Here is an 11,722-nt window from a genome sequence, read left to right on the forward strand (position 1 = left end):
CTTGAAAATTATAGTTTTTGTCACTACTGCTCAAAACCAAAGTCACCTAGAGCTCATCACTGTCGATCATGCAGAAAATGTATACTGGACATGGATCATCACTGCCCATTCGTAAGTTTGTGTCATCTTCTAAGAACATCAATCCCAATGTTCAATCATCTCCTGAATTTTTCATTTAGATAGTAATATTGTGTGAATAGTTTAGAGGTGTTTCTATGTTGAAATGCAGAGATTATCATGCTATGACATAATATGCCTCAAAGTAATGTTTCCTTTTAATCTCCTCATTATTGAAATTTACTTATCTTGTAATCTTGTATACTACCATATAAAGGGGTTGTGACATTTTAAATTTTTAACTTAGCTTTACGGTGGCATTTACATATTCTAAAAATACCCTTCAAATGTAAAAAAGGTTGAAGATGGTTAATAAAAAAACAAGACGACTTCAGAGATGTTAAACTGAAATGCTGATGTGACAAGACGTGTCATGAGTATTCCTGCCACGTCTTCTACAAGGATTAAAATAGGGACTTTTAAATTTTATTGGACCAAAACCAAATACCAGTTATGTTATTGGGTCCAAAACCTTATTTAAAGCTTTATTTTTTCAATAAATTTACATTCAAAATAAAGTAAAAAATTAGTTTGATAGGCATTGTACAGTACTTATAGTGGATACATTTGTTGGTACTTCAAACTGCTTTTGTCTTGATGATTGTTCTGGTAACAGATTTTGTACTTCTTTGGCAGATTGGAAACTGTGTTGGTGCAGCTAATCACCGCAGCTTTGTCGCCTTCCTCATGTCGGCTGTGTTAAGCACAACCTATGTGGCAGTCATGTCCATTCATGCAGGCTTGCATGTATGGCCACCATTGAGTTTCTCCCTTGAAAGTTCAAAGGGGATTTCCGGCACATATCTTGGATTGCGAATTTTGAGTAAAATCAGTGCTGCCTTTCTGAGATCTGCCCTTCTTCTATCCCCAAGAGGACTAGTTCTTGTTTATCTGTTTATTTCAAGTGTTTCATTGCTGATAGGATTGAGTGTTCTTCTATGGCAGCAGCTTTCTTATATATACCAGGGAAAAACTTATTTGAGTCATTTGAGTTCTGAAGGAGATAATGAAGAAAAGAAAGATTGTCAAAACCTTGTTAGATTTTTTGGTTTCCAATATTCTTTAACTAGATTTTTGCCAATCTTTGGTGTTACTAGGAAGAAACATGTAAAGCTAAACAATCATGTTCTGTAAGTCAAATGAGCTGTTGGAATTTTCTTTAACACAATCTGTATTGTATACTATTACTTTCACCTCATTATATATAGGTCCACATGAATTATTCCATAAAAGTCTTGAATTATTACATTACAACATTATCTACTTTGTAACTAGCAAAAATTTACATGGGAAAGATGAAATTTTAATATCACCCCATTATTTGAGTTTGAGTCTATTTGCACACTATAGTCAGACACTATATTTAGATATTTACCTTGTATTTTTATGATTTTTTTTTCCTTAAAAAAAATTATAGTTGGAAACTTCAATAAATAAATAAATAAGACAAAGTTGTATGATATTTGAACACTCAACCTCAACAACTTTTTGTACAATGTTAAATTTTATCAACTAACTATCAAACTACAATAAGCAACTAAGGTAATAACTACATAAATACCACTTTCACAACAAACTACATGAAAATAGCAAAGAAAGGAAAAGTATGTAGAATAGATCACAACAAACTACATGAAAATAGCAAAGAAAGGAAAATTATGTAGAATAGATGCTGGCTAAATTCCAAAGCTTCTTTAATAAAATTCCAAAACCAAGAATACAAGTAATGCATAGTACGTTTATTCTCCTGATCCCTCCTCTTCAATCTTTATTGTCTTTAATATTTCACTTGTCTCTCTTCACATTCAATCACTTCCTATTCATTCATCTCCCACCACCATCTTGTGACAAATGAGTTCCTATGGTACTCAAGCTTTGGCACACTTGTTTGGCATCTTGGCCATCATACTCTTGCTTGTTTGGTTGTTGCATTTTCGCGAGGGAATCGACTATGATTCGGACAACGGGTTTCGAGTCTTCAACGTAGAACTGTTTCTTACACAAGATTTTCATTAACATCTAATTAAATAATGTTGTCACATGCCAAAAATGGTGTCTTTTGATGCGGTAGTTTAGAAAGTAGTTATTTTTGCTTATATCACTACTAATGCATAGATATTACACTATTTTTCTTTTGTTATTACATTAGTCAGATAGCAGCCACATGAAAATGATGCATAAACATATATCTAATGCTATGCAGGTTCACCCTTTAATGATGTTCATGGGGTTTATTTTCCTGGGTGGTGAAGGTACCTACAATGAAACTTCAATCCCCTTCTCTTTCTAGATAACTATATCTTACTCGACTATGCTATGTGTACACCAAAATCAGCCACCAGTATAAAATACATGTTAAAATACAAATACACATTAAAAATAAATTAAATCGCACCTGTATTTATACATAAATATATTAGTAGCTGATTTTAGTCGTTGATTTTGGTATACGAATAGCATTTTTGTATCTTATTAGCTAGAATATAATTTATTTTATCTATTTTAAATAGCATAGCATCTATGCAAATGCAACATTTTGTAACTTCAATTTAACATAATTTTTTTCTCTTCAATTTTGAACAGCTATATTATCATTCCAAACAATACCAAGCCAAAGGCAAACCAAGAAGTTTTTCCACATGATGCTTCATTTAATCTCTATAATTCTTGGGATTGTTGGTTTATGTGCCGCTTTCAAGTTCCATAATATGATGGGATTTCCCAATGTCTATAGCCTCCATTCATGGATTGGCATTGGCACCTTTTGCTTGTCTGGATTACAGGTATGTAAAACTTGTTGGATGAAATATCTGAAATTGTATCATTAGGGAAAAGGAATATGGAGTGTGTTGAGTATAATGAAAAATATATTTAAATTAGCATATTGAAATAACATATTCATTGCTATTTACATGATCTTTCAAATAACTAATATGATTTGCTGAAACATAAACCCAATAACCATTTGATTATAGCACAAAGCATCTCAATACTAAACCTAAATTTTTCTTTTTTTATATTTTGTTTTTTATACTATGCTTAGATAGTAGACTATTTAATAATAATGAGAATTATGTGTGTCTTCTTATTGCACTATTGCACTATGTTGGATTCTTTACATTCGTGTTGAGTCGCTATGCAAACACTTTGAAACTAGTTTCTTTTAAAACTAAAAATATGGACGAGTGCCTATTAAGCCGCTAGTAAATAATAACAAAATTTGAGTGTGTATTGTTGTAATATTATAGTGGCTTGTTGGATTTGTTACATTCATGTTTCCGAGAGCTGCGGATCGAACAAGAACAAGAGTGGTTCCATGGCACGTAGCTGGTGGGAGGGCGCTGTTGTTCATGGCCGTGTGTGCCGCGGAAACAGGCTTAATGGAAAAGTATGGTTTCTTGCGCGCGAAGTCAAATCTGCAGCCACACCAAAGAGAATCATATTTGATAAACTTCACTGGTCTTGCAATTCTCTTATTTGGAGTTTTTGTGGACCTTTCTGTTTCTCTTCGTCGTAATTCTGTATAAACTTTATGCACATGTTTTGTGCTTTATAGATACACCACTGTACTTTATAAATTAGGAATATGTTCCTGTTCTTCCTTTCTCCTTGCACAAGTTTGATTGACAACTTTTTGGATTGAAAAAATGGCTTATAAACTGTTAAGAACCAATTTGTTCTAAAAAATATTGATTGTTTAAGAATTAATTTGTCCGATATTAAAATCTTAGTAGAAACTGAATTGATCTTTTTCTTCTTTTTTTAATGACTAATTTGTTTGATACTACAATGCTAATAAAGTTAGTAGAAACTGAATTATTTTTTCAGTTATTTATTCTATGATTACTTTGTTTGATACTACAATGCTAAGACAGATTAATTTGAATGTTGGATAAGATGGTTTCACAATCCTATTTATTTAAGAAACTTCCCCAAAACTGTTTTCTTTTTTTTTTTCACTTTTATTCCATGCTCTCAACTCTCAAGTCATATCAAGACTATTGAACCAATTGCTACCCTCTTATATGAAACTAAGCATGCTTTTGAAAATTGTTCAAATTCTAATTGATTCTTTTCCAATATTTTAATTCTTTATAGGTTAACAAATTTAAATAATGACCATGGACCCTAGCTTATGGTGGTGTATAATTTAACATGAACTATTCCAGCATCCACCATGGACTAAAAATCTTCAAAGCTAAAGACACAACAATTTCTGATGTAACACTAACAGCTTCACTCCCCGGTTAATAAGCAGTTAACAAAATACTAAAAATTAAACTCTAGTTCAACCATTAAATAATTGTAAGTCTAAAATACATCACAGTTATGACTAAATTCTAGGTCATTCCTGGTCTTCGGCTTCAGCAGAAGCTATTTCAGAATCCAGTTTGTTTATTAACTGCTCGCTTACATGCTTAGCAACAGAAACCATATCAAGAATGACGCTTGGGTCCATGCCTGCGCCTCCACGTTTGGTTATACCACAGATGTGCCCTTGCCTATTAACAGAAATGGAAATAGCAGAGCTCATTTGTGACTCCTCTTCTGAAGTAGCATCCACAATATAGTGCCTCCCAACCTTGAAAACAGTTTGATCACATGAAATTATCAGAAAACATGGTCAATCTGAGAATAAATAAGAGAAATGTATGTATGATACCTTGGTTAGTGTAACTATGACAGGGACTCCAGATGTGTCAAACTGCAGAAACTCCTCATCACTTATGTCAACTTCCGGTTGATCATCACTTGATTCACCGGCAGCAACTTGTACTCTCGGAATGCCGGTGTTGCTCAAAGCAGCCTAAAGAACAAGGAACGACTATTACTAAAGGAAGAAAAAAGAAAAAGGAGGAAGAACCATGTTGGTAACATCTACATTAACAATCAGATTAATGAAGTAAATATTATTGATCTCAACATATCATCATAAAATGATTGCATCTCAAAATGCTAATATTTTATGGTCAAAACTCATTGCCATCTTTTCAAGCATTTATCATACATATTTTACCTTAATGGCAGCCCCTAGAGTATCCAATAAATTTCCATCTGAACTTACAACAAGCCCATCAATGTAAAGATCCCAACAAATTTTCCCTTCAATAACAATGAGTGAGGAGAGATCAATTCCAGCACCTGTACAGAAAAGTTCACCAGCAGCTTATATACTGAAGCATGCAGATATGATACAAGACAGCAACTGTATGGTAAAACGCACAATATGACCTTCTCCACTTTTACCACCCAACAGACAGCTTTGAAGAGCATTGGACAGTTCTGCTGATAACTCATCACCACCTCTACCCTATTTACAAGCAAAAGATAACCATTGAAAGTTACATCTATAAATTGAAGCATACTTTAACAGATTGCAAACGATATATAGAGGCAGCAATAATTAGAAGACTAAGATTTCCACCCCCACCTGTTCTTTAAAAAAGAAGGTATCAAGTAACATCACTATTTTGTCTAGAATATGAAACAATATCTCACATCATATATTAAAACATACAATGTATCTTAGATGATCACTTAGGATTAATTTAAGTATTTACTTTATTTCATGATATTTTTCCTAATTTCATTAGGATTAGGTAATATTACAAAAGTGATTATAGTTTATCTGTTGTACCATACGGTCCATACCTCATCATATAAGAAGATATCATATTAATACATTATCATATCATTTAGAGTACCCATTTTTTCTTTCCCTCCTTCCATGCCTAGAACGAATAATGTTGACAGGCATTATGATTACCAACAGCCTACAGCTTATTGATCCAATACACCATTTAAACCTATTTTTTTCTGTTAAGGGGAAGGGCTAAAAGAAATAAATATGGATGATTAAGTTGAAGAAACATCAGATTGCGTCCCCCCCCCAAAAAAAAAAAAAAATCATCCAATGAAAAGATATTCCTAGGTTATTAGATTGAACTCCTGCTACAGGCTATGATTCTATGATTTGCCAAGTAGTCATTTTGGACACACTTCCCAATCTCACTCCAAACAAGCATATCTAGTGAACAACAAGAAGCAACGACTTCATATCTTTTCTTTGATTCATCGGAAAGTTCACCAAAGCTGAAGATAACACTCCCAAATCCAATGCCTAAATCCAAGTACCAAGTCACGTCATTAACCCCTAAATCCAACGCCTATTGTCCCCACTTGTAACTCTGCCACACCAACTGGACCAGCTTCCCGGTATATGTTTAACACGGCCAACCTAGAAGGATGGGAATTATTTTAAAGTTTCATCTAACCAAGTTTCATTTCATTCTCCTAGATGAGCTCCACGCTCAAGCTTTCAGTCACATACTTATCTGCTTACCCCAATTGTCTCACCTTATTCGAAGCTTATAGGAATTTACTTAGTAGGTTTGCAGTGAGGGTTAAAGTTATATAATATGAAAATAACCAGAATATTTGAAGGACTTCACTAAACAAAAATAAGGGTAAGTATCAATATATCAACCAACCTCAAAGGCTGGCTCTGCAGTTGAACTGCAATCAATATGTATAGAGACTTTCCCTTTGTTAGGTTGCAGTGAGCTAGGCTTTCCAAGTTCGGCCTGCACTTGCCAATATATCATGGTAAAGAACTGATTTGATTTGGAAAAGATTACCATATTATAAAACAAAAGGATGCAGGAAGTCATGAAAGAACAGATCAGTACCCATGTTTTAATGTACCTTCACACTGGCAATGACATCAGTAGCACCCATTCTAACCCTTGCTGAACCATTTGCCTGCCATGAATTTCATCACACATAAAAGTCGTTGACCAAAAAGATTTAGAAAGTTAGGTTGGGCAAAATCATCATATTACACTAACAAGTGCCAGCCTGTGAAGCATTACCTGAGGGATGACTCCAGTTTCAACAAAAATTGGTCGATAGGTCAACCTCTTCCTACCATCACATCGAAGATCTTGAGCAATTCCACCTTGGATGAAATGCTGTTCTCCAAGAGATAAGCCCACCATTGCTGCAAAATATGAATGCCTTCAGTAACTTTATGGCTAAAATAGACAACAGTCAAAACATACTTGTAAGAGGTCCACAATGAAAGGAAACTAGAACTAGTTGAACTGTTTTAAGTAAAGTTTTCGTCAAGTTGCTACAATGATTGCAACAAGTATTGTAGAAGTTGTAGTATGGATACAATGTAAAAGAAAGTCCAAAATCATCCACTGAAATCTCATGTAACTAATCTCAAGTACCAAGTAACAAAGCTACTATTAAATTTTATTTCCAATATTAAACTTTATTATCAAAATCCAAATCCAAAGCTTTTGCATCTACCATTTTTGCAAATGTTGTGGCACAATCATTTAGGTCACCCTCAACAAAGATTGTTGATCTTAGCTTGTACTCATTCAAATACACACACCAGAATATGTTTCCACTTTGGTTGGGCCTCAGAACCATGACCGAAAAATTAAAAAGAAAATTGAAAGCATAACAATCTTAGATAAAAGAAGTTAAAAAGCTAATCTAATTTGATCAACAATGTGATAAGCAATTTTCTCAACAAGTTAGTCAGCAATGTGATTAACAATAAGCAGCAACAGCACCAACAACAATACAGCGATAATAAAATCTCACTTATAGCAGCAGCAACATTAGCATTTAATAACCAATAAAAATTAAACCATAAGTAGGGAAAAAAAAAGAGAGTCAGAGAGGTGGAGCAGACTGGCGGAAGGGAGGGGGCAGCGGAGAAGAAGCACAAGCAGATAGAGGACACAGCCGCCGAAGCAGAGGCGCAAGCAGAGAGAGGAGAAGGCGAAGCCAGCGGCGAGATGGAGAGGCGAAGACAAGCTCTCAGAGCACAAGCTCACAGCAGAGGGGCGGAAGCAAGGGAGGAGGCGGTGGAGTTAAGGGAGACAATGGTAAGCTAGCAAGGCTTCGGTGAGGGAGAATAGGAGAACAGGTAAAGGGCTAGGGTCCTGGCCACCTTCTGGCTCAGTTTTGGTTTCCTTCCTTAAAATGCTAAGAACCATAGTTGTCCGAACCGAACTAGTGATCGAACTGGTCAGGCTACTTGGTCACTGGTTCAACCAGTTGACCTGGTGCCTCAATATTTCCTCCTTTTCCAGCCAAGTGATGCTTAAGCCGATTAATTCCTCCACCCCTAATAAGCTTCTCACAATATATGCATAACAGAATAGTTTTTCCAAATTCAACTACTTGTTTACAATGGCCCCATGCAAGATCAGCTTTTCCTCTATTATTATTTTTGGGTTACAATTGTTGCATCGGGAGTTGATCCTTGTTCTTGGGAGTTGGGATGATGGTGTTTCTGATGAAGCCATCTTAAAATCCCATAAAATAAAAAAATTCAATCAACTAGGTAACTAATAGAAAAACCAACCAGCATCATTACAGCAGCAACAATCAACAATCAACAAAATTCATAATCAGCAAAACCATTTCAACAACATATGCAACAATTAAACCATATTCAAAATCAGCAAAACCACTGCATATTCATATTCATAAACCAATTCAGAAACCAACTCAACATTTCAATTCAATCACTGCCATATTCATTTCTAATCAGTACCATAAAAAATCAACAATAAAATTCACAGCAATAACATCAATGAATCAACCTGGAAAAAAAATTAAATGATCACCTGTTGTTGCAGAGGCAGAAGGTGGACGACGAGCAGCAGTTCAGGCAGCAACAACCACGGAGGAGAGGAAGCACAGCTGCACAGCTGCAGGAAGAGAGACCAGACGCGAGCAGTGGAGCACACCAGGCGTTGGGTGAAGTGATGGCGGACGACGACGACACGCTGCACGGCTGCAGGAAGCAACGCTCGAGCACTCACTGGCAGAGGCGCGGCGAGACGCGAGCGGCCGAGCACACAGCACAGGCGGAGGAGAGAGGCGAGACGCGACTCGCGAGCACAGCTGCGGAGTATCCCGGGAGAGGCTCGGCGACGGCGGCGAGCGTGCGGTGGCGGTGAACCGAGGTGAGCTGAGGTGAGCTCCCAGCGCTGTGCCTGTGTCTGTTTCTGTGGTCGCCGTTTTCGAAAGTGAGAGTGAGAGAGTTGGGGGTGGCGTGGGTTCAGAACTAGCCTAGGGTTCTTTGGGGGTGGGAGGTTTTGTTTTTTAAAAAAAAATCCTAAGTGTACAATGGGCTAAATCTTTGGTTTATGAATAAATTGAACATCACCTATACTATACAGAATAACCATCCGGATACCAGGGATAACCATCTAGATACTAGGGATAATAAACATCTCATGTTATAAAAAGTTAATTTTGGATTCACCAAGGTTCAAACTCTTGACCTTCTGGATCTGGAATTCTAATACCATATCCTGAAACCACTCATCCCAAAAGCATAACCCAACAGGACAATGTAACACTAATAATCATATCTCTAATACTTTCTAAACCTTCATTGTACACATTGTACGCTTAGGTCATTGGCTCCCTATACTTTCTCTTAAAAAAAATCCGAACCGATGCGGGTTTCTCAAACCCTCCTGTTCACCGGTTTTTGCAAAATCCGGCCGACTCAAACTGGTTTCTCGGCGAATTTTTTTTGTTCGGTCTAATGTCCAGCCCAAACTGGCTTAGAGGCCTGATTGCCAGTTTTTTCATCTAAAGGTGAACTCGGATTGGATCGGATTCGATAAAACCAAAATTTTTATTCGATCGGCACTAAAATTATCGGATCACATCGGATCTAATATCCATAATTTTTAAGTTTAGATCTGATCTAATCCACATATTTGTGAATCGGATCAGATATATCCGCAAAATACACAATTATTTTTAAAAACTTATTTTTTAAAATATCAATAAAATTCATTTTTTTCTATTCTTTTAAAGATGTTTACTGTTAAAATAATATTAAACATATTTTTTTTAAATAATAAATTAAAATAATACAACATATATGATAATTATTAGTTAAAATAAAATATAAAAAAATATTTATTTATTTATTTTTTTATTTTTGTAGATACACGAATATGTAGATCGGATATATGGATACCTACACAAAATTCGCAATCCAATCCTATTAGTGAACGGATAAGATCCGATCCGATAGCCTTGCGGATCGAATTCATATTCGCAATTTTCGGATTGGCTTCGAATAAACACCACGAATATGCGGATTGGATCCAATCCATAAACACCCTTATTTTCATCCGAATGTCCGGGTCAAATCTGTTTCTTCAATTATGCTAAAAACTATTCGTATCCTGTTTCATCTGGATTCATCGGTTCTCTAGAAGTTTTGGTTTTTAAGTAGAGCGGTTTTTTTAGGAAAATTGAACATAATTAATTACTGGGTATTGATTTTTTTGGTTTGACTGGATTTATAAATATGAAACTAAAGCTGGTAAATCTAACCCTATCTAGAGATATTCAATGAATTCAATGAATAATATTATACATTTAAATATTTTTGTTAATTAAGTCTAATTAAATTAGTTTAATAAAAAAAATTAGTTATGATTAACATTATTCTAAGTCTTATTATTTAATTTGGTTAGATTTAATTTATAAAAAAATTTAGATATGTAGCATTACTCATATTGAATATAACCTAATCTATTCAGATAAAATTGAGAGAAAAATGGTTTAAATTATAGGTAAGATTAAGTGTGGATTTAATTTTAACCCTATCCGTCAATTTACACCCTAACATATTATAGCATAATATGTAGTTAAAAATTATTATATATGTATAATGAAATTGATGAGAATTGAACCCACCTCTTTTACCTTTCATCATTTCATTATGAATTTGTTGTTTTTAGTTTTAATATGAAATTAATTTTATATTTTCTGTCAGCCAAAGATACGATAATACGTGTTTTTTGTTTAGTTTTTAAGATATAAAAACATAATTATACACAAAAATACACCATATACATATTTTTCATGGTTCTCCCAAATTTTTTATAAAAAAATTAGTAGTACTTTTTTAAAAGATAAAAAATAGTTCAATTGGCTTAAATGCTTTACTATAACTTAAAATACCAAATAAGTTCAATAAGTAACACTCTCTATCTTTAAGTTCAAATATAAAAAATTAGATATTTTTTATTTATTTAATTTAATATTATTTTATATTTTACTATTTATTTAATTTAATTTTTTATATGATAAAAAATAATAGAATATTCAATAAATATTAATATTATTGTATTTGTATAAATTGATAAAAAAATTCAATAAATATTATAAATTTTAATATTTGTCCTTCTAATTTCTTCTTTACATATTCTACAGGATATATATTCAAATTTTTATATAAAATAATAATGAAAAATCAAAGAATTTATGCATTTTTTAAGAGGAAGGATAATATTTTTAAAAATGAGAACATATAACTTTTACAATATCAACACCTGTAGATAGTTCTTCCACGATAATGAATTACGAAGAAAGTGAGATACAACCTTCAAAAGTTCAAAAAGTTACATATCAAAAGTATTTTGACAATTATCTTCTATCTGGCCCCCCCAAAATTTTATTTCAAGTTACGCCACTGGTAACATATATTTTATATCGGTGGCTAATTTTTTGTGTACACGTAATACAATTAATTCAATTAATT

At 33.9% G+C, this 11,722-nt stretch overlaps 3 protein-coding genes across 8 annotated transcripts in view; 2 read left to right on the top strand and 1 right to left on the bottom strand.

Moving 5' to 3' along the window:
- LOC107622594 (protein S-acyltransferase 11) overlaps positions 1-1,368 on the top strand; it is a gene marked incomplete in the record, with an annotated part of 3,662 nt that extends 2,294 nt beyond the window's left edge. For all 3 annotated transcript variants that reach the window (XM_016324548.2, XM_016324551.2, XM_016324549.2), the window contains 2 exon segments: positions 1-111; positions 754-1,368. In XM_016324548.2, the coding sequence (XP_016180034.1) occupies positions 1-111; positions 754-1,251 (609 nt within the window).
- Positions 1,861-3,702, top strand: LOC107622596 (probable transmembrane ascorbate ferrireductase 3). Its single transcript, XM_016324555.2, has 4 exons — positions 1,861-2,100; positions 2,321-2,369; positions 2,701-2,900; positions 3,366-3,702. The coding sequence occupies exons 1-4, from the start codon at positions 1,969-1,971 to the stop codon at positions 3,642-3,644; spliced, it is 660 nt and encodes a 219-aa protein (XP_016180041.1). The 5' UTR covers positions 1,861-1,968; the 3' UTR covers positions 3,645-3,702.
- LOC107622595 (exosome complex component RRP42) lies at positions 4,159-9,228 on the bottom strand. Of its 4 annotated transcripts, XR_001616239.2 has the most exons (9): positions 8,772-9,228; positions 6,990-7,117; positions 6,823-6,879; positions 6,609-6,701; positions 5,350-5,428; positions 5,135-5,259; positions 4,781-4,924; positions 4,393-4,699; positions 4,159-4,348 (listed from the first exon to the last, which is right to left on the bottom strand). XR_001616239.2 is itself a non-coding variant. In XM_016324552.2 (8 exons), exons 2-8 carry the CDS (start codon positions 7,113-7,115, stop codon positions 4,463-4,465), a joined length of 861 nt encoding a protein of 286 aa, XP_016180038.1. In that variant the 5' UTR covers positions 7,116-7,117; positions 8,772-9,228; the 3' UTR covers positions 4,168-4,462. The 4 variants fall into 4 exon arrangements, 3 of the variants coding, with proteins under 3 accessions (XP_016180038.1, XP_016180039.1, XP_016180040.1); XM_016324552.2 differs by having other exon boundaries at positions 4,168-4,699; XM_016324553.2 differs by lacking the exon at positions 8,772-9,228 and adding an exon at positions 7,829-8,238 and having other exon boundaries at positions 4,168-4,699.

The sequence above is a fragment of the Arachis ipaensis genome, chromosome B10 (assembly GCF_000816755.2).
Source record: "Arachis ipaensis cultivar K30076 chromosome B10, Araip1.1, whole genome shotgun sequence".
NCBI classification, from domain to species: Eukaryota; Viridiplantae; Streptophyta; class Magnoliopsida; order Fabales; family Fabaceae; genus Arachis; species Arachis ipaensis.

Bases quoted from the DNA above. Each gene is read 5' to 3' on its own strand.
- LOC107622596 (XM_016324555.2), top strand. From the start codon at position 1,969: ATGAGTTCCTATGGTACTCAAGCTTTGGCACACTTGTTTGGCATCTTG. The intron at 2,101-2,320 runs GTAGAACTGTTT...AATGCTATGCAG, and splicing joins ACGGGTTTCGAGTCTTCAAC to GTTCACCCTTTAATGATGTT. The intron at 2,370-2,700 runs GTACCTACAATG...AATTTTGAACAG, and splicing joins TATTTTCCTGGGTGGTGAAG to CTATATTATCATTCCAAACA.
- LOC107622595 (XM_016324552.2), bottom strand. From the start codon at position 7,115: ATGGTGGGCTTATCTCTTGGAGAACAGCATTTCATCCAAGGTGGAATT. The intron at 5,429-6,608 runs GTTGGTTGATAT...GCTTGTAAATAG, and splicing joins CTGCAGAGCCAGCCTTTGAG to GGTAGAGGTGGTGATGAGTT. The intron at 4,700-4,780 runs GTATCATACATA...ACTGTTTTCAAG, and splicing joins TCATAGTTACACTAACCAAG to GTTGGGAGGCACTATATTGT.